The 23,368-nt window shown below is 37.7% G+C and overlaps 1 protein-coding gene and 1 non-coding gene across 13 annotated transcripts in view; both read left to right on the top strand.

Annotated features, from left to right (window-relative positions):
* Erc1 (ELKS/RAB6-interacting/CAST family member 1) overlaps positions 1 to 23,368 on the top strand; it is a 338,915-nt gene that overhangs the window by 169,600 nt on the left and 145,947 nt on the right. For all 12 annotated transcript variants that reach the window (XM_052719645.1, XM_052719640.1, XM_052719643.1 and 9 more), the window contains one exon: positions 8,368 to 8,528. In XM_052719645.1, the coding sequence (XP_052575605.1) occupies positions 8,368 to 8,528 (161 nt within the window). The remainder of the gene's footprint in view (positions 1 to 8,367; positions 8,529 to 23,368) is intronic.
* On the top strand, positions 19,030 to 19,141 carry LOC128100187 (U6 spliceosomal RNA). Its single transcript, XR_008214705.1, has one exon. It is a non-coding gene; the product is annotated as a U6 spliceosomal RNA (small nuclear RNA).

Raw genomic sequence — 23,368 nt, 5'->3', positions numbered from 1 at the left:
ACGAGATTGGTATGTGTGTAGCTCCGTGAAATTTTAAAAAATAACAAAAACATGCAGTTAGGGATAAATTAGACTTGGAATTCCAAAGAAGAAACTACATAGGTGGTCCTTAAATAACTAAAATATCTTTATCCTCATAGATTAGTATTAAGATAATTGTACATGGGCCCTGGATATGCTCAAGTGGTAAAGGCACTTGCTTCCAAGTGTGATGGCCTGAGTTTGCTCCCTGACTCATGGTGTAAGGAGAGAACTGGCTTCCCAGACTGTCCTCCGAAGTCCACACATGCCCTGTGGCATATGCTCCCCTCAAAAATAAATTATATTTTTTAAGAAGATAATGGAGGAAGTTCCAAAAGATAATTGAGAAACTATATTGCAATAATGAGCTATATGTATCTGCTTATGATATGATCGGTATTGCATGATATTCTTGTGATGGCATGCTGTCAAGAATGAACAAAAAGTCAAACCCCAATCTATGAAAACCTTCAGGTTTTACCATTTATAGGAGACTTGAAGTTGGGAGGAACACATTATGTGACACTGTAAAAAAACTACCAAATAAATCAAGAAAGTATTGCAGATTGTGCAGGACATGGGATGTCATCTTGTCAAGGTTCATGGCATGGGAAATTGCAGATGTAGAGGACTAGGAATTTTGTCCAAGTACTAGTCCAAAGAATTTTCTTTCTTCTGTGACTCGCCTTAGTAGTACTCATGTTAAAACAAAACAAATAAAACAACAAATCAGTTGACCATAAAAGCATTTATCTTTGGTCTCTTGTTTCCTTTCCTGGATTGACTTGTTCATCATTCTGTCAGTACCAACCATGAATCCTCTTAGTGCACCTTGAAGTCAAGAACTGTGAATCATCTGACAGTTTTTGTCTTTTTTCAAGATGATTTTGCATATTCTGACTCTTTTATTTTTGTATGAATTTGAGGATCAGCTTACCAATTTCTGCAAAAAAGTAAAAACATGTAATGTTTCCATAAATATTTTATAGAAGTTGTAAGTCAGTTTACAGTTTTGTCATCTGAACAGTATTAGGTCTTTTGTTTCATGAAGTTGAATGTCTCCTCATTTAAATCATCGTCAATTTCTTTCAAGCTATTTATAGCTTTTGTAATACATTGTATGTTTCCTTTGTGAAATGTGTATCTGTACATTTCACTCTCTTTTATGCTGTTTTAAATTAAATCATTTAATTTTCATTATCTATATGAACATATAATTGGTTGTGTGTTAATCTTGAGTCCAGTAGCATCACTGTATTCATTGGTTATAACTGATTTTTTTTCATGAATTCCTTAGGTTTTCCTTTCTATAACTATGTCTTCTTTAACTAGAGATATTTTCGTGTTCTCCTTTCCCATGTGGATAACTATTTAAACGTGTGTTTGTGTGTTCAGGTTGGGGGATGTGTGGCTGCATGTGTGGAGGTCTATGGAGTCTTTTCTCTCCTTCCCCTTGTGTATGGGATCCAACCAAGGTTATCAGCTTGTGTGCAAGCACCCTTACTTGCTGAGCCATCTTACTTGTCTTCATGTGGGTAACTTTTAATGTTTTAATTAATTTCCTTTTTGAGAATTTCATACATAAGTACTGTATTTACACCATTTCCCTTCCCCCCTCCTTCCAGCTCTTCCCATAAATTTATAACCTCTTATTCATTATTACTCTTTTATACATGCAGGCATACATATAAATTTAGAAATAAAACCTGATGAGTTCTTTTAGTGTTGCTCCTATGTACATATTTTTTAGGACTTACTGCTTGGGATCAGATACCTATCAGGGGACCCATCCTTGGAGAAGGCTGACTCTCTCTCAGCAGCCATTTATTGCCTGTAGTTTACTCTGCTCTTTCTGTCAGTCACCTCCATTCCAGTGTGGAGTCAAAGGATGAAAGCAAGCATTCCAGTCTTAGAGGGGAACACATTCAGTCTTTCATCATCTTTCATTTGCTTTTGTCAATTGAACAAGTTCTAGTCTTAGATTTTTATTTTATTTATTTTATTTTATTTTATTTTTGGTTTTTTCAAGGCAGGGTTTCTCTGTGTAGCTTTGCGCCTTTCCTGGAACTTGCTTTGTAGACCAGGCTGGCCTCGAACTCAGAGAGATCCGCCTGGCTCTGCCTCCTGAGTGCTGGGATTAAAGGCATGCGCCACGCCCGGCCTAGTCTTAGATTTTAAGTTGTTTTTATCCTGAAACTGTTAGAAATTGTCATACTTTTCAAAAATCTATTGAGATGATTATGTATTTTGTACTGCATTTTGTTAACATGGTGTATGACGTTGTTTGATAGTTATATGTTAAGCCAACCTTGCATTCTTTAGATAAAGTCCAGTTTTGAGGAGTCTCAATCTTCATGTTTGGTTTTCTAGTTAAGTTCTCTTTTCTCTGTAATTTAGTCTCCTCTGTCCTCTTCTATTCCCTCCTAAGCTTCTCTTGGTTTTAGGTGGTAATGTTATTTTCCTGCAGTTCTTATTTTCCTTGCTTTCTAGCACCAAAGATCATTTGTACATTTCTCACCCCAAACCTGGAATCAGTTATTCTTGTGTCCCACCTCCCCACCCCCACCCTCGTGCCCCATGGAGCCTGTCGCTTTAGTAGTAAACTACAGTTGACACACTTCTTGGCTGTCATCGCTTTTAGTGCATGTGATGTAATGCATAGCTATTTTGTTCTTGAGTCTAGAATATAAACTCACAATTCCCCTTTTGGGGAAGAAAAAAAAAAAGAGCATGATGGATGAAACAAAGCCAGAAGGTTCCAGTTATCAAATTTATAAACTGATAAAAATAGGCAGTGATATACGTTGAAATACATGCATGGAGTTTAAAAAGCAATGTAGGTGGGCTGGCAAGACGACCTAGCAGGTAAAAGAGATTGCTGGCAAGCCTGACAAACTAAGTTTAGTCCCTGAAACCTATAAGGTAGAAGGAGAGAACCAAGTCCCACAGGTTGACGTACGTGTGTGTGTGTGTGTGTGTGTGTGTGTGTGTGTGTGTGTGTGTGTGTGTGTTTGTGTGTGTGTGTGTGTGTGTTTGTGTGTACATGCACACGCGCAGGAAGATGAGGAGTTTAAGCCCAGCCTTAGTTACATAGTGATATTTCAGGCTGACATCAAACTGTCTCCAAAAAAGGGGCAGGCAGGAAAGAAATAATACAAATTAAGAATACTGGGGCTGGGGATTTAGCTCAGTGGTAGAGCACTTGCCTAGCAAGCACAAGGCCCTGGGTTCGGTCCTCAGCTCAGAAAAATTAAAAAAAAAAAAGAATGCTGATTTTTGTTTTTTAAAAACTTATGGGGATACAGTGAAATAACTGCACTTAAGCTGTTTAGTGGTAGGTATGTTAGTTTTCTACATGTGGGGGATACATTCTAAACTTGTCTCTAAGGATGTCTGAACTGCAAACCATACTGGATGCATACAGTAAAGTTTAATTTATTTGTTAGGCACAGTAAGAACATAACAGTAATAAAATCATTAGAACTACATACTGTATTAGAAATTATGTGGATATGGCCTCTTTCTCAGCCTTTCTTGCTATACTTTTCCTTGAAAGAGAACACTTTACATCTTTTCTTTGTCAGCATCTCTTTGCACTTTAGAGCCATTATTAAGTAAAAATAAACATTACTTGAACATAAGCACTGTAAGAGCAAGTCAGTGGCTTGATCCCGGAGGCTGCTGCTGAGTGACCTGAAGGCAGACAGTAGACACAAATAATTAGTAATTCACAGCCAGCTGGAGAGAGGAGGGTTGTGAGATTTCATCACACTACTTAGACTAGTGCATGATTAAAAAGTTTCAATTGTTTATTTCTGGAATTTTCCAGTAGATAATTTCAGACTACAGGTAACTGATACTACAAAAAGCAGAACCATGGAGAAGGGATAGATGTCTGTTTTGCTGTTATTCTGGAAAATACACATAGAGTCTGGTCTTTATATCAAACAAAACATTTCACATTTCTCATTTCTGAAATTTGAAGGTAATTGTATGCAGTGAAGGACTATTTTTTCCCTACCTTATGTAGTTATTCTTAACTTAATTTCTTATCTTGTCTAAAATTAGATGGGAATATTTTTAAACCATGACCTTAATTTTTGTGCTGTTGATGGCATTAAGTAAATTAGATACATATAGTCATAAAGTTAATTTTGACCGTTGAAGTGTATACAGAAATCAGTGTATGTGATTTATAAATCTAAACATGTATAATCAAGAGTTTGTAAAACTAGAATAATCTTATGACTTTGATGTAGACAGACTCTTATGCAGGGCACAAAACACTCCAAACATATAAGAAATAAGAACACATTTATTGTTGGTTAATGGTTTCCAGCACTTGGGAGGCAGAGGCAGACGGATCTCCCATGTTTGGGCTAGCCTGGTTTACAGAGTAATTTTCTGGACAACCAAGGCTACAGCAGAGAAACCCTCTCTGGAAAAAACAAAACTAAACAAAAACAAACAAAAAGCTATGTTTAGTAAGGTCTCCTCAATTTAAGTATTCCCTATCAAAGCATCATAGAATATGTCTTTATGTTTTCACAAAGTAAAATATGCAGTTAGGAAAATTATGGCACTATAATCATACCATCGGTATAGATGGATCTTAGAAAAAGCCAGATAATTATATGCTATATGATTCTATTTGCAAAGTTAAGCAGGCAAAATAATCAAGTTTGGAAAAACAGAAGGCTAGTCTACTTTTTATCTGGAAAGGGATATAGAGGAATTTTCTGAGTTGCTGACAGTGTTCTGTTTATTAATCTGCGTGCTAACAAGATGCATTGACTTTGAATAGATTTTTCAAGCTCTACATTTATTGTGTATCTTCCTGTATTTTGCACTTCTATAAAAGGCAGACCAAAAATTGTTTAGCTGCAAAAGGATATATGTAGCTTCCTTTTGTGTAGGGAAAGGAGGACTTGACTGTTTACATACATACAAAAAAAGCATGTATAAACTCTTTCTAGGGTATAGAAGAAACTGATATGGAATGGTGCAATACAGGATGCCAGGGAGACTTTGGAAATCTGTTTAGGCAAGGCAACAAATGCTAATAGAACAAATACATCTTGCTCTTCCTGTGTTAGAATACCTGTACATGGTGCACATTCATTCACCATTGATTTTGTGGTTAGTGTAAGAGTCTCCACATAACATATTTACTCAATTTTAGAAAGATTTACATAACCTAAATGGATAGAATGGCAGTAACTCTTATCAGTGGTTCCCAGAAAGCTGAGGGTAATATATATTCATGTACAATTTGCAGATGTGAATATGTGCCCAAGGAGATCCAACCATTAGGGCAAGGATCATTTTGAGCCCTTGGGAAGATATAAAAGTAATGCAGGGATCCAAATGCAAACATGCTTTAATTGCTGTTGAGCAGAAGATGTGGTTAGGTACCAGGCACTCACCTGAAGGAACCTGTGAACAACTCTGGTGTGCTTACCATAGGCCTGTCCCCAAACAGCTCTCAGTTTTAGCACAAAAAATTGGTTTGTGTAGGAATGAATGAATGATAGAATGCCTGCCTCTCTCTATCCTCTTCTACTTTTGAAAAGATTAGTCATCAGCATGATAAGAGATAGTAATATAATATAAACTTTGGTGCTCTGTGCTTACTTGTGAGATCACTGTTTGGTGATAGTATGCTTTCCTCAGTAAAGTTTTTATTGAAGTAATTCAAATTTGAATAACCAGAATGAGTGAAAATGGCTTATGAGGTACAGACCTTCCTCTCTGTGTTTCTTCCTTTCTCTGTATTTTAGCATTCTGTATTTTTGTTGCCTTGCACATGTCTTTTGTTTGTTTCAGATCTATTTCTATCAAGGCTTCTCCTTGCCCAGATCTTTTTAAAGCATTGTGCCTCTTTTATCTGATCATATATTTTTTGATTTACAAAAAAAGAACTCTCTCATTTATTTGTTTGTTTGTTTGTTTTTCAAGACAGGGTTTCTCTGTGTAGTTTTGGTGCCGATTCTGGGACTCACTCTGTAGACCAGGCTGGCTGCAAACTCACAGAGATCCACCTGGCTCTGCCTCCTGAGCACTGGGATTAAAGGTGTGCACCACCACCACCTGGCTTTAAAAAACAAAACAAAACAAAACAAAAAACTCTTTAATGGTGTAAACAATAGAACTTAATTCAGATGTATGTATAAAAACTACTCTGTGTACTGCCTCTTTTACTCAAGTTGTCCTTTATTTCATAAGATCTTTCTGTAAGTAATTGTTATTATTTTGCGCTTCACTTTTTACTTTTTTATTTGTGGTGGGGTAGTGTATGTGTGATTCAGGGAATGCACACATGCCACCTGTGGAGGTCAGAAGACAGACAACTTTGTAGAGTTAGGTCTCTCCTTTGACCTTTATATAGATTGAGGGGATTGAACTCAGGCCACCTGGGCATCATTAGGGTTATATAACAAGTACTTTACCAGCCGAACCACCTTGCTGGGCCTATTCTCTCTCCATTCCTCCCCACTCTTAAATATTTCTTATTACGTTAGAGTATTGTAACTGAAAGTTTTCCTGTGTCACACATAGTCTACAGCCACTCAGACCCAAGTAAACACACAGTGGCTATATTAATTAAAACCGTTTGGCCATTAGCTCAGGCCTATCCCTGACTAGCTCTTATATTTAAACTAACCCATTTCTGTTAATCTATATGTTGCCACATTTTCTGTGACTTTACCTGTGTGCCATTACATGCTGCTCTCTGGATGGCAGGCTAGTGTCTGCTGACTCAGCCTTCCACTTCTCAGAATTGTCCTTGTCTGTTTATCCCGCCTTTACTTCCTGCCTGGCTACTGGCCAATCAGCATTTTATTTATCAACCAATCAGAGCAATACATTCACAGCATACAGATCATCCCACAGCACCTCCCCTTTCTGTCTAATCAAAAAGGAAGGGTTTAACTTTTTTTTTTTTTATTTTTTTATTTTTTTGGTTTTTCGAGACAGGGTTTCTCTGTGTAGCTTTGCGCCTTTCCTGGAACTCACTTGGTAGCCCAGGCTGGCCTCGAACTCACAGAGATCCGCCTGGCTCTGCCTCCCGAGTGCTGAGATTAAAGGCGTGCGCCACCACCGCCCGGCCTTAACTTTAACATAGTAAAATTACATATAACAAAACAGTAATCAAGCAAGAATTACAGTTATAATTTCTAGTCTATTTGTATTTGGCAAAATTAAAGAAAATATTCTATCTATCCTATATTTATGAGTCTAAAGTTTTATATCTAATTTATCTTTTATCATAACCAAGGAAAATTATAACTATCTAGTCTTCAACTACATCAAAGACCTCAGAAGGATACAATATTACCTAAGTAAGCAGGAAGAGCATTGTAAGCAACTTCCAAAACTCTGGAAATGACAGAGACAGCTGACTGCCTGGACAGTCATCCAGAGTTCCTCTGTAATGTTGGGGCATCCATCTTCAGCCTATAGGGCTAGTCTCTCAGTCACTTTTCTCTGTATCCTGTAGAATGTCTGACAGTTTCTTCTGCAAAGCAGGAACCCGAAGGACCATTTTGCCTTGTAAAGTTCAGTGGTCATCTTCCTATGGGTCCTGCATGTCCAGTCAATACAACATTTTGTCAAGTAGTCCAGGCAAGAAGTTTTTTGCCCAAATGACTATTTTTGCCAAGAAGATAAAGTTAAAACCTTCCTTTTTGAAAAAAAAAGAAAAGGGGAGGTGCTGTGGATATCACTCTGTATCCTGTGAATGTGTTGCTCTGATTGGTTGATAAATAAAATGCTGATTGGCCAGTAGCCAGGCAGGAAGTATAAGTGGAATAAACAGAAAAGGAGAATTCTGGGAAGGGGAAGGCTGAGTCAGCAGACACCAGCCTGCCCTCCAGGGAGCAGCATGTAATGGCACACAGGTAAAGGCACAGAACATATGGCAACATATAGATTAACAGAAGTGGACTGAGTTTAAATGTGAGAGCTAGTCAGTGGCAGGCCTGAGCTAATGGCCGAGAAGTTGTAATTAATACAAGCTTCTGAGTGATTATTTTATAAGCGTCTGCAGGGTCTGTGGAGCTGGGCAGGACCAGAGAAACTTCAGCTACAAAATGTGGGATGAATTATTGTTGTTATTGTTGTTGTTTGTTGGGGCCCGAACTGACAGTCTTGGGTAAGCCCTTTACCCCAGAGATAAATCTCCACCCACATTTATTCTTGATATATACATAATCAGAAACAGTTTTGAAATTTCAAAAAGATCATGTGTGTCTTCCATTTTATCAGCCCAGGAGTTGCCCATGGCCTAGCCGCACTCTCTGTTTTTGACCATGGTGTTCTGCTTTTCTTCTTTATGTGTCGTAGGTGGAAGAGCTGTTGATGGCCATGGAGAAGGTGAAGCAGGAACTGGAGTCCATGAAAGCTAAGCTGTCCTCCACACAGCAGTCCCTGGCAGAGAAGGAGACACATCTCACCAATCTCCGGGCAGAAAGAAGGAAGCACTTAGAGGAAGTTCTGGAGATGAAGTAAGTCCACACCATTGTGCTTTGGCCTCTACTTGGTTGAAATGCCTCAGCTCATTTGTTCTTGTATCTTTCTGCATTACCCTGTTAGACTTAGCCTGACTATACTGCCAGCTGATTTCTCCCTTCTAGAACCAATTTTGTCAAGCATAGCACAAATCCTACCTCAAACCAAATTGTTTTTTCTTCTTTTGCACCTAATTTTAGAGTGTTATAACATGTATATTTTTGAATTGTTCCCTACAATATTTAAATTCATCTGCAAAGTTCCGGTCAGCTGGGAAGAGGCTATTGCTTCTCCTGTCTTATTACCACCTCAAATCTTAGACATCTTAAAAAGTTCTTATTCTAGGACCACAAAGTGGCCTCCCCCGTAAAGGGACTTTGTGAAGCCTGATGATCTGAATTCAGTTCCTGAACGCATGTAAATGTGGAAGGAGAACCAGTTTCACAAAATTGTCTCCTCACTTTTCACACATGTGCTTAGGCACACATGCATACACACACAATGTATTGTTTTTTATTAAGGAAATCACTGTAAGCATTTCCAAATGTATATAAAAGTAGAATAATATAATTTCCATAGCCTTACCATTGATTTGATAATTAATATTTTGCCACATCAGACACCAATTTTTAGAAAATTGTCACTTTCAGCAAAGCTGTATGTCATTTTCCTTCTTGAGGAAATCATGTAGGTTCCTGAGATTGAAATCTCTATCTGCTAATACATTCCAATTGTTCTTTGTATACTCTGTGAACTTTTGTTAAAAACAAATATGTTTCTTATGTCTCTTGAAATCCAGGGGTAGTACTGTTTCAATTACAATGAACAGTTATCACCCCATGTATAGCACTCCACTGTTCTGCCAAATCCACGTTTTCGGTGCTGTCTTTACACTATACACAATGTCACACTAAGTTGTCTGTATTTGTTCCGGCTTCTTTCCTCTGTCATCTTACTTACTGGTCCCTCCTCTCTGATACTGCTCTATTTTCTCTCACGTGATTATTCCTGGCCTATCATCGTCTCTATCTACTTCAATACCCAGTCTCTCTTAACTAAAATAAGTTATTTCCCACCACTAGCAGTTTAAGCTGTTCATGTCTCTTTTCTGTTGCTTTGAACTGTGATCATTGTGAATACATGGAGCAGATGTGTTTGTGGTGAAAAGCCATACGTACATTATTAAAACATGTTTAAAGTCTATATTCTGTGGGTCTCTGAAATGTTTGAAGACCATCTATCTAATTAAAATGTCTGTGTTTGACCTTGAAAACATACCTAACATGACCATAAGTTTAATCTATAGATGACTAACTGCTAACCTGTATTTCTTCATTTTCCTAAATAGCTTTCAAGGAATATAACTTTACATTATATTTTTAAATGAGCTGCATAGGTACAATACCTTAAACAAGAAATAGAAAGATATAATATAACAAAAATAACCTTAAATTTTTATCAGCATACAAAATATCTTAAAGAAGAGTAGAAACATATATACAGTATAACAAAATTAACCTTAAATTTGTATCAGTATATAAAAATCTATACCAATGTAAAATATTTGAGACTAGTAGTTCGCTTTTTTAGTTTGAAAATAGATTCAATAATCTACCCTTTTATCCTATGATTTCTATATCTTCCCCTTTTTTTTCAGAATGAGATCCCTGAATCTAATTTCCTTTTAGTTTCCTCCCTGACCATGACCAGTAACAACTTGTAACCAACCCCCCTAAATGATGAGAAACATCCATCAAAGGACCAAAAACCACCCACCCTACTTCTTGGGAATATGGACATCATGTTCTTAAATTTACTTTCTGCTGTGAGTGCAATGGCATCTTTAGGGGACCCAGAAAAAAATTGAGATAAAGATCAAGTCCCTGGAGAGCTAGCTGTTGTCCAGTCTCAGTGTGATGGGGAAGTGCAAGACTTATCTGATGTTCTGGCTGGAGTAGTCTACAAGGCTGGACCATCTTAGCTAACTGCCTTCAAATTGTCCTGAGCAGCTTTTAGTTCAAAGCTGATCTTTGGGTGGTGTTTGTCAGCTTAGTGGCATTACCACAATCCAGGTGGAATCGTTGTTATAGGGCCCCATCATCCTTTTGGAGACTTCAAAGATCGATGTTAGGAATGGTCACAGTTCACTGTAGAAAATGTAAACATTTTAAATGTCATATACAGCAGATCTTGGAGAGGTTAAAGGACCACAATCTATTAAATACATGCAGGATATACAAACTTAGTTCCTAGTTCGTACGCAAGCTCAAAATCACATATAAGAAGCTAGATGAAGCCTATTTCCAGAATTAGTTAGTACTCTATATTACAGCAAAAGGTTGAAATATATATGTGTGTTTATATGTGTGTGTATCATATATATTTTGAGATAATAAGTTGTACCTTAAGAAAAGTTTTTTTTTTTTTTTTTTGTTTTTTTGTTTTTTTTTTTTTTTTGGTTTTTCGAGACAGGGTTTCTCTGTGTAGCTTTGTGCCTTTCCTGGGACTCACTTGGTAGTCCAGGCTGGCCTCGAACTCACAGAGATCCGCCTGCCTCTGCCTCCCGAGTGCTGGGATTAAAGGCGTGCGCCACCACCGCCTGGCTTTAAGAAAAGTTTTAAAGTGTCGAGACCAAAGGGTTATGAGATTAGTGGCAATAGGATAGTCTCTTGATTTTGGTTTTTTTCTGTCTCATACCATGTAGCTCTTCTGACATAAGACAGAGACCTTGAATTTTCCTCTATCAAGTATGCCTGGGTTTAGAGGAAAGAGTGATGCTCAAACTCCAAAGCCAGCTTTAAATTTTAATTGAGTTGGGGCTACAAAAAGACATTTGCCTTATATGTCTGTAGAGAACAGTAGAAACAAACATTTTGAATGATTTATGAAATTTTTTCCTGTTGGAAATGTGTTATACCATATTTACTCCTTTCTTGGGACATTTTCTCGGGATGATTTGTCCTTCTTCTTCAGATATCTTATTTTTTCAGTGGTCTTCAGATTCTTTAGTTAGATGTTTTTATTCTCCTGGAAAGACAAAAGAAAACCCTGCCCCAACCCTAACATTGGGGGGTTTCCCATTTATTTGGCAGGTTATATCTGATCAAATGAAAGACATCTGTCAATCTTATAAGTTAATTTAGATGGAATGGCCATGCAGTTGATGAACTATTGCCTTTCCTAATCAAGAGTTTTCTCCTGTTCGAATCTAATCTTTATCACTCTTAATGGTATCCATACCTTTTCTTTTCCTGTGGAAACAAAAGCAAAACCTCTTTCCCCAATGTAACACATCTCCTGGTTTCCATTCCGTGGTCAAAACATCTTTAAAGTATACGGGCTGATTTAATTGAGTTTTTTCCATTATCCAATGTCTCTCCCCAGCTGTCGTTCTTTTCTCATTGGCATTAATTTAAAGTTAACAAAACATTGTGCTAGCTATCTCTGGGGGTCTTTATTACCCCTTTTTATTTATTAAGCGTATGTCTTATAGTGCGATTAGATCTTTGTATCACTGCTTGTCTTTAGAATTGTGTGGTATACCTGTAATATGCCTTAAATTGTAATATGCAAAAAGCTGTTTCATTTTACTAGAGACATATGCTGGAACATTGTCAGTCTTAATTTGTACAGGTATTCCCATGATCCCATAGCTTCTGATAAATGTGTAATTACAGAATCAGCCTTTTCAGAACTCAAAGCAGATGCCCATTGAAATCCTGAGTAAGTATCTGTAGTGTGGTACACATACTTTAATTTTCTAAACTCTGCAAAACAAAACACATCCATTTGCCAAATTGCATTTCTTTGATTACCCTTTGGGTTACTTCCTGCAGGTAGTGTAGTTTGGTTATACAAAGAACAAGTAGGACAGTTCTTTATAATTTCCTTGGCTCATTGCCAAGTAATAGAGAAATCTTTCTTCAAACCTTTACTGTTAACATGGCATTTCTTATGAAATTCTGAGGCTTCTAGCACATTTCCTAGCAATAGCTGATCAATTTCATCATTACCTTATGCAAGAGGGCCTGTTGGCCTGTATGGGATTGGATGTGGGATATATATAAGGGATGATTTCTATTCCTGATTTTTTTCTTGTAATTGAATAAATAACAAAGTTAATTCTGAATCATAAGGAATAAGTTTCAACATGTGAAAACAACTCTTTCTGCATATTGAGAGTCAATAACTATATTAAGAGGTTCTGGAAAATCTCATAATACACTAAGAATAGCATATAATTTTGATTTGTGAACTGAATCATAAGGGCTTTGAGTCATTTTACTTATTTTTCCTGACTTATAACCTGCTTTTCCTGATTTATTTGCATCAGTATAGAATGTAGGGGCTCCAGAAATTGCTGTTCCATGTACAATGTAAGGAAGAATCCAATTAGTTCTCTTTATAAATTGATGTCTCTTGCTTTTGGGATATTTGTTGCTAATCTCTCTTAAAATTTCCATATATTACTTCTCCTATCAAAGTAGCATCATAAGCATTAGATCCAGTGTCAACCTATTTCTAATCCATCTGTTGGTGCCGATCTTGCCTTTAAAGGCCTAATTAGTTTTTTGCATTCTGAATTAGCATTTTCAAATGCCAAAGATTCAATTAATTTTTGTCTAACTTCTGGATCTGATTATCATTCTATTTACAGCTGAAGTCAATCTTTGTAAAAAATCAATGATGGCTTCTTTTGTGTCTTGTATAATTTTAGTAAATGACTGAGTCCTCTTTCCTGATTTTTCAACCCTGTCCCAAGCATTCAAAATTGCTGTATGACATAGCACCAAGGTGTGATCATCAAATCTAGACTGTCTTTGCAAATCAGTGTAATAGCCTTCTCCGAGGAACTGGTCTTGGGAAATTTCCGTCCTTCTAGCTCTATCTTGTTGTTCTATTACCATTGTAAATGAGGGCCATCTTCCAATATTGCTGTAGCTAAATCTTCCCAGTCTTATGGGACAATTTTGTTCAAGGTACCCATGAATTTAACATCTGCTTCACATAGATGAATGCATACCATATAACACGACTGCTTCTTTAAATCTCTTCAAATCTAAAACTTCTACAGGATTCCAGTGAGCTTCTGCATAATCTTGGCGTTGTCTATCATCTGGTGGTCATTCTTTTATGGTAACTGGATAAACTAAAGTTGGTATTCTAATACTTGTGGGCTGCTCCTCTTCCAATTTTTTAATATAATAGTGTGGTAAGTTCTGCTCTAAATTCCTATGTCTGTGTCTGAATATTTTTCTTATTTTCATAAGTACTTCTTTCTAAGGCATGTATTTTATCAGTCAAAGTTTAATTATTTTCATTACCAAGTCTTTTTAAGGCTTGTATTTTATCAGTAGCCAGTCTTTCTAAAGCTTGCATCTCATTAATAGTCTTTCTAAGGTTTGTATCTCATCTATCAAGTTTTCGTATTTGGCACCATTATCAAACCACTTCTTAGGGATAAAATATGAATTACCAAACTGATAATAATTAAACTTGGTATTTTATCAATCCCAGCTAAGTGACTTATCTCTTCATTTATATTTTGCATTTGCAAGCCATCCATAGTAGCACTAAACAGGGTCTTAACTCCCTGAACTGTGACATTTCCTATTCTTAACATGGGAAAGATTCCCGCCCACCCCACTTTCTTTATTTAAAAAAAACAAACAATAAAAATCAAAAACCCTAATTTCCCCTTTAAGAATTCCCAGGTGTCTCACCAGGATGGTGTAGCCAGAACTATGATGGTGTGGTGGGGGGCTAATCAGCTGCAGTGAAGATGTTCAGCTGTGCCCATAGGGAAGGTGGGCTTGGCAGGTGCCCAAAGCCATGCTAATTGCTCACATGGGCTTGGGGCCATTTTGGCTGCTCATGAACAGTGCTGGAGGGGAGGGTGGTGAGCCCTAGGAGAAACCTGCTAGGCTGGGAAGCAATGTGGGAGGGAACCAGGCTATCTGCCACTGGAGGGTCACATCCAAACAGAAGACACCAGCTCATGGGACAGTGGGGATGAGGGGCCAAGCTATGGCAGTGCACTGCACAGCCTGAAGGACAGAGCCAGCTAGCAGTGGGTGACTGTGGGCTGGTGCAATTGTGGCTGCTTCACCACCTAGTTGTGATCTAAGGCCATGTGTTGGGCACCAGATAAAGCTTTAACCTAAATTGTTCTAGTGTTAATAAAAACTTGGGAGCTAGAAATTGAGAAAGAAACCTGATAAATCCAAGGAACAGTGGAGGGGCAATCACTTAACCTTATTCACGTTTTTCCATCCCAAAGCCCTGGAAACCTCCCCCCTTCCTGTCACTCTTTACTTGACTTCCTCACTTTTCCCAACAACTCTCTAACTAATCCCCGCTCAGCCCACCACTACCTCCCTCCTTGATTCAAGGTGGTTTTATTGGCACAACTGTGGGACGGCAGTGCAAACAATTCTCCTGCAGCAGTCTTCTGTATTCACACTGCAATAAGGAGCTTGTCTAGTGCTCTCCTACTAAGCATCTGATTGTGATATGCCTAACCTCCATCCAGAGCATCTGTAGAGAAAATGGTGGTTCTTAACAGGTCTCTCTCCAAGGGCCTGTAGATCAGCCCATGTGGTTCTCCGAATAGTACAAAGCACCAGTTGTTAGTATTCTTTTCATCTACAGCATAATGTGAAACACTTAAGTATTTTATAAAATGTAGATTTCTAGCCAGGGGAAGGGGTAGGATGTGCATATTGGTTCATGCCTTTAATCCTAGAACTTGGTCTGAGCTCGAGACCAGCCTGGTCTACAAATCAAGTTCCAGGATTGTAGATGTATCCAACCTTCTTATTAAATAATAAACACAGAACCAATGCAAAGAAGAAAGCCAAGAGGTCAGAGCTAAGAGCTAAAACCTTACCCTTCCTCCTGCGGTGGTCCTACCTCTCCGAACCAGAGCTACCCCTGTGTTAAAGTCTTTATATAGAGTTCCTTGTCCTGCCTTCTCATTGGTTGTAAACCCAACCACATGACCGCCTCCTCACAGCCTGTCTGTATAGGCCTCCAGGTTTTCCATGATTGGTATTAAGATTAAAAGCATGTGTATCCAATAATGGCTGTATCCCTGAACACACAGAGACTTACCCAGCTCTGCCTACCAAGTGCTGGAATTACAAGCGTACGCTACCACTGCCCTGGATTCCTATGGCTTGCTAATAGCTCTGACCCCCGGGCAACTTTATTTATTAACATACAAATAACATTTTAATACAAATAAAATATCACCATATTGGATAGCTAGGACTATACAAAGAAATCCTGTCTCCAAAAAAAAAAAAAAAAACCAAAAGAAAAAAGAAAAAGAGAATAAAAAAGGGGATTTCTAAAGTTTAGCAAAGAAATACAATGATTTGGAAATTCTCTATTAAACACAGCACTTAATCCAGGTTGAATTGTACACAAAACAGTGTAAATGACATGCTAAGGGTTCTGATGACAGTAAACTTTTAGTTCCTTTTATGGGGTATTTATTAGAGTGGCTGTCCAGCTTGTCCAACAGTAACTGTTTCCCAACAGAAAGTCCAAGAATGTGATAGTCGTTCAGTTCATGAGGCTATATATGTCAGCTGACTTCGGTATACACTGGAACACCAAGGAATTAGGTTCTAAGACCAGCAAAGAAATACCTCAGCAGCAGGATAGATGAGCCAGTGAGAGGGAGAGAGAGGTCAAGGAGCCAAAAAGCAAAAAGCCGCTTCTTCAATGCCCTTTATGTAGGCTGCCCCAGAAGGTGTGGCCTAGATTTCGGGTGGTTCTCTTTTACCTCAAATGATCCAGATTAAGGGGTGGGGTGGCAGAGTAGGGTGTTTTACAACCTCAGAAGATCTAGACTTAAAGCAGGTCTTCCCACCTGAAATGATCCCCTCAAGAAAACTCCTTCACAGGTGTGCCCAGCTACTTGGGTTTTAGTTGATTCCAGCTGCAGTCAAGTCGACAGCCAAGATCAGCTGTCACACAGTCCGAGCCTTTCCTTTTTCTGTCTGGACTCCTCTTCTCTACATGTTGGGTCAGGACAATCATCCTGGCTGTAGTGTGTCTTTTCTGAGAATTTGCTAAGAATGACCTTTGTTGCTGTTAATTTATGTGAGGCTTATGATATGTGTTTCTTTGTACTTAATGACTAGTAGGAACATATCCCAGCAGTAACAGAGCCTGGATTTGAGCTCTGGCTCTGGCACTCATTAACTCTGTGACTTCAGCAAGTTATTTAGCCTCTTTAGGCAGCAACTGTTCTCATTTTTAAAGTGATAGCCTTTCATAGGAAATGATCAGTGGATTGCTTACATAGAATTGAGAACAGCTTCTTGTACAGTAATAGTAATAGTAATAGTAAACTTTTTAATTTTTTTTCTTGGTGATAATTCATAGGAAAAACAATTCTTTTAATCTATTAAATTATTAATAATTGAGCAAACAAAAAAGCTTTTCAGTGTAACTAGAGAGCATGAAGTGTCAAAGAAATAGAGGGGACTGCCATGAGAAAAGGGCCTAGCCACGCTTTTGTGTAATTCTGTACCAAGCATGAAAAATCATCTTTCTCAAGAAGACAGCAGTGACCCACTTATACATAAAATTCTTCAGTAAAGCACTGGAATTGTCCAGTTTTATGGAACAATCCTGGCCTCATCAAACCAAGAAAAATGACCTAATATTCTTTTCCATCTCTAGCATTTATGATTATAACTTTGGAGCATCTGTTACAGATAAGTGGCAGCCATGAATTGGGGAGATGTAAAACTGCAGTTGGTGGCCTGCCAGTTCTTCATTAGGAACATTTGAGCTGGTTAAGCAAACCTAAGGAGAAGGAACAGTTTTTATTTGCAAATCCCACAATGGTCTTCTTTTCCTTCTTATGCTGTGGTTTTGTTAACTACTATTTGTCATTACCCTTTTATGTTAGCCTCTTTTCCCCAAGAAAGAACAAAAGAATGAAAGGAGGGGACACAAAATAATAAAGTACTAAGGGTAACGACTATAGTCATTTTAATTCTAAGTTAAGTCATGGAGATTCTAAAAAGCTGCTGTAGTCTCTACCCTGAATTCACTTAGCATCCCCTCTCTCTCAGTAGTCAAACAAAGCTCAGAAAACCCTTTCATTTTTTAAAAAAAAGATTTATGTTTATTTTCTTGTTATTTGAGTATATGTCACATGTGAGTAGGTTTGCAGAGCCAGAGCTTCAGAATTTTTAGGTCTGGAGTTAGAGGTGTTGTGAGCTGCCTCATGTGGGTGCTGAGACCCAAACCCAGATCCTCTGGAAGAGCAGCAAATACTTTTAACTGCTAAACCATCTCTCCAGCCTGTAGTTGGTTTGATTTTTTTTTAAACTCTTTAGGGGTCTGCCACCCAGCTCCCAAATAAATACATGGAGACTTATTTTACTTATGAATGCCCAGCCTTAGCTTGACTTGTTTCTAGCCACCTTTTCTTAACTTAAATTATTCTGTCTACCATTTACCTCTGGGCTTTTACCTTTCTCTAGTCTATGTATCTGTCTTTCCTTCTTACTGTGTGGCTGGCCCCTGTTGTCCTCCTCGCCTCCTTTTCTTGCTCCTCACTCCTCTCTTCCCTAGATTTCTCCTCCTATTTATTCTCTCTACCTGGCAGCCCCACCCATCCCTCTTCTGCCTAGTTATTGGCTGTTCAACTCTTCATTAGACCATCAGGTGTTTTAGACAGGCACAGTAACATAGCTTTACAGAGTTAAACAAATGCAACATAAAAGAATGCAACACATCTTTGCATCATTAAACAAATATTCCACAACATAAACAAATGTAACACATATTAAACTAATATTCCACAATGCCAGCCTCTTTTCATTCTTGATAGATATGTTTATCAAGCTATTATTTTAATCCTTCTGAGAATTGATTTGTGCATAGAAAGGATAAAAGAACTGAGTAGTTATTTGGGAATCTAGAGCTGTGCAATAGATGGCATCCTCCATCGGTCAGTTGGTGGATCTAGAGCTGTGCAGTACATAGCATCCTCCATTGATCAGCTGGTTTATCTAGAACTGTGTAGTGCATAGCATCCTCCATCAGTCAGCTGGTTGGTTAATCTAGAGCTGCGCAGTAGGTAGTGTCCTCCATCGGTCAACTGGATAATTTAGAGCTGTGCAGTAGATAGTGTCCTCCATCAATCAGCTGGTGGATCTAGAGCTGTGCAGATGTATTTAGAACATGCTTGGGCTTTTTTTCCCCACCTTAGTATTATTCATATAGGCAGCACTTAAAGTGCACTGTGCATTAGTGGGTTCATTTTCCACAGAAAGTTTAATACCAAGCGCCTGCACCATCTTACAGCAAACAAGCAGACAATATTAAACTCTCAGACTGTGACTTTCAAATCATAGGTAAAAGTGCTTGCTGCTAAGTCTGACAACTTGAATTCAGCCCCTGGAACTCACTTGGTTAAAGTTGTCATCTGACCTGCTGACATGTGCACTGGGCCATATGTGCACAAAGACAAGTTTTTGAAAGAGCATGTGTGTTTGCTAAAACTGGAACAATACAGAGAAAATTAGTATGACCCTTGCACAAGGATAAAATACAGACTCTCGAAACATTCCATTAAAAATAAAAGTATGAATAAATTCCACTAATAGATATGTCAATGAAAAGTAGGGGAAAAATTGCCAATACAATAAGCCATTAAGTTAACAAGGTAAAAAAGGAAGAAATGAACAAAATATTCAGAACTATCTGAAGAAAATAAATAGAAGGAAAGACCATAGCTTTCACCAGTAACCCTGAATGTAAGTAATCTTCATTCTTTACTAAAAACACAGACTTGCTTAGCTAATAGCATGATCCAACAAAATGCTGCCTGTAAGAAATTCACTTCTCCTTTGAAGACATAAATAGAATGGAAGGATGAAAGTAAGCAGAATCCAAGAACAAGCATGGGTAGACATGTATGTTGGTAAAAACTACTGCATATTGATAGTCTTTGTTAGGATTTCTATTGCTATGAAGAGACACCATGACCATGGCAACTCTTAAAAGGAAAGCATTTGACTGAGGTGGCAGCTTACAGTTTCAGAGGTTTAGTCCATTATCATTATGGCAGGAAGCATGGCAGAGTGCAGGCAGAAATGATGCTGGCTACATTTTGATCAGAAGGCAACAGAAAGTGGACTGAGACACTGGGAGGTATCTTGAGCATAGGAAACTTCAAAGCTTGCCCCCCACAGTAACATACTTCCTCCAATAAGGCCATACCCACTTGAACAAAGCCACACACCTCTTAATAGTGCCACTCCCTATGAGATTATTGGGGCCAATTACATTCAGACTACCACATTGATCAAGGGGACATTTGTTTATAAGTTTATGCCTCTAACTGTTGAAGTACCCAATTTTATAAGAAACAGTCTTACACATAAAAGAGATTTAACCTTCACTGTAACAGTGGGTCATTTTAATACCAAGAGAAACCCTTTGCAGAACTAGAAAAAAAATTTTAAGATTCATATGGTAGCACCAAAAACCATTAATACCTAAAGAAACCTAAGCAAGAAGCAGTACTGCAGGCATAATACTCTAACCATTCTCATACAGTGGGTATACTATTCGGCATAAAAGAAGATGTGAAGCAGTGAAACATTAAATGCATTCAAATCGGAGTATCTTCAGGACCCAATTGTTAATAGAGGTGTTAAAAAAACATATTGGAAGTTGGGCATGGTGGTGCATGCCTTTAATCCCAGCATTTAGGAATCAGAAGCAAAGGTATATCTCTGAGTTCAAGGCCAGCCAAGGCTACACAATGAGATGCTGTCTCAAACACACAGTTTTCTTTAAAGGTATGGCACATGGTGGACTCACCATGCTCCAGTAGAAGGCTACTTATCCAAGAATATAAGGGCAGTACCAACTGTACTTCATTTTTTAAAAAAAAAAAAAAACAAGAAAAGGACAGAAAGTTGGACTTGTAGGGAAGGGGCAATGGATATTGTAAGTGGAGTTTTCTGTCCCACCATCCAGTTTCCAAATAACCACACAGAGATTTATTATTAATTACAAATGCTTAGCAGATAGCTCAGGCTTGTTTACCTCATGTACATACTTCTGTTCTTGCTTGTTCTGCATCTCATGGCATCTCCTCTGACTCTGCCCTTCTTTTCCCAAGCATTTTCTCTGTCCGGTAAATCCTCTCTAGCCATAGACCAATCAGCTTTTTATTAACAGTGATTATAACACACCTTCACAGTGTACAGAAGGATTATTTCACAGCATTTCCCCCTTTGTGTCTAATTAAAAAGGAAGGCTTTAACTTTAACATAGTAAAATTATATACAACAAAAACAGTTATCAAGTAAGAATTACAGTTACAATATCCAGTTCATTTGTATTTAGCAAAATTAGAGAAAATATTCTATCACTTATCTTTGTGAGTTTAAAGTTTTATATCTAATTTACCTTTTATCATAACTAAAGAAAACTTTAAGTCTAATTATTAAGTCTTTAATTCCATCAAAGACTCCAAAAGGGTGTAATGTTACCTAACAACAGGGGCATCTGGCTGCCTGGACAGGCACCCAAAATTCTTCTGTAATGTTGGGGTATCCAACTTTGGCCTACAGGCCTTGTATATCTGACTGACATTTTTGAGAAGCAGGGAATTTTGAAGGACTGTCCTACCTTGTCTTAGCAAAGTTTGGTAGTCACTTTCTTTTGTATCATGCTGGTCCAGTTTGGACAGTATACTGTCAGCAATTAAGGCAAGGGCAGTTTCTTTGCCCAGATGGCTAGCTTTTGCCATAAAGAAAGTAAACTCCATATGGAATTTCTTCCATGCCCATCATCTTCTTTTGAAGTAAATTGGTGCTGCTAGGAGCAGACGTGTCTCACTGTCATGAAAAACCTTAGGTTATTAAACATATTAAATGCCATATTCTATAAGTCTTTGAAGTGTATCTAAATATATCTGTTTAACATTGAAAATATGCCTAATATGACTGTAAATTTGATTATTATAAATGACTATTAATCTGTATTTTTTAATTATACATTATATTTTTAAATGAGCTCCATAAACAAAATATCCCAAACAAGAAGAGAAACATACATGCCGTATGATAAAATCAACTTTAAATTTGTATCAATAAACCAAAATGTATCAATGTAAAATATTTTGAGGTTAATAGTTGTTTTTTGGATTAAAATAAATTCAATAATCTACCCTTTTTCCCTATCATTCCAACATCATATCCTTTTTTCCTTTAGAAAGATATCTTTGAATTTAACTTTTGTTTAACTTTTTTTTTGACTATGACCAATAACAACTTGTAACCACCACCCCCAAAACAATGACAAACATTCATAATCCATTGAATAACCAAACCCACCCATACCCCATCTCTTGGGAATGTGGGCATCATTCTCTAGACTACTTCTTGTTGTTTGTAGGTACTGGTATCTTTGGGGGAACCTTGAAAAAATCAGGATAATCCTTAAGTCTTGACTGGAGTAGTTTGTGAGGTTGGACCATCTCAGACAGCAGCCTTAAAGCTGTTTTGGATGCAGAATTTTGAGGAGACTGTAACAGGGGCATTTTGAGATGCTGGATCACCTGGGCCATCCGTTTTCATTGGTGTTTGGTCTCCTTGTTCTGAAAATACGTAAATTTTTAAAGTTAACATACATTTTTGTATTAATGAAAGTATTGACTATGTGTTATACAGAAATTAGCCAAAGATGTTTCTTTGTTTTATGTTTGAGCAGGGAAAATATATGTTACATGTTTTGTAGTTTTTCTAGTTTTATTTCTTTATGTCTATAGGTAGGATTTTCAGGGTGTCTTCCCCAATCAAACCTAATCTATATCAACCTGAAATGAATCCATAGCCTCTCATTTCCTGTAGAAATAAAAGCATAACTAGTTTCCATTTTGAAGTCAAGACATTTTAAAAATATATAGTAGATAAAATATGGCGGGTGTGAAAACAAAAGGAAAAGGCAGCTGTATGTCCTTATACTTGCAGTACACTAAGAAACGTACGAAGCATTACAAAATATGCAGTATGTTACCATGGCATATAATATAATAAATTCAATAGTTTTATTCAGTGTTCAGGTATGAAATTTTCAAAGTTACTTATTTATTTTTAAAAAATATCTGATGAAATGGGAGTATGTAGCCCAAGGTGAATCAGTCAAACCTTCAGACACCTTTTATCCTCCCAATTTATATTTTGCAACATGTTCCTACTAAAAAAAAAAAAAAACCACAGTGAGCTTCTGTGGATTCTGACAAGCTGACTAGGAAATGCACACTACCACAGCAGCCTAGAGCAGTTTTGAAAAGAAGAGTAAATTTATGTTACTTTTATTTTTTGAACATATGGGAGTTTTTCTGGATAGAAATACTGTTATCTTTGAGAACCTGGTGGTTAGTAGTTAGCAGTAACAACAAACACTCTTGACCTTTAAATGTAGCCTCAGTTTTACAGGTAGTGATGTATAGGTCTGCAGAGAACCAGCAAGAATTACCTTGCTTCTCCTAGTCTCTTCCCGGGATGTGGTGTCTCTTGCTTAGTATTGTCCTTATTGTGCCCCTTACCTTTACTACACATCTACCCTGCCCCTCTCCCTTGTCTGCCTTGCTTATGTTCTTTATATAATTGCCATTTGTGGCTCATATTTCAAATATGTAAACCGGTGAGAAATAGGAGGGATTGTACGAGCGAGAGATGTTGAGACCATGATTGGAAAAAGCACAGGGACAAATAACCAAACTAGTGGAAACACATAAACTATGAACCAATAGCTGAGGAGCCCCCAGCTGGATCAGGCCCTCTGG

The sequence above is a fragment of the Peromyscus californicus genome, unplaced genomic scaffold (genome assembly GCF_007827085.1).
Source record: "Peromyscus californicus insignis strain IS unplaced genomic scaffold, ASM782708v3 Scaffold_6__1_contigs__length_162567912, whole genome shotgun sequence".
Classification (NCBI taxonomy): domain Eukaryota; kingdom Metazoa; phylum Chordata; class Mammalia; order Rodentia; family Cricetidae; genus Peromyscus; species Peromyscus californicus.
The sequence above is the reverse complement of the archived record's forward strand: the minus strand, read 5'-3'. Positions and strand labels throughout refer to the sequence as shown.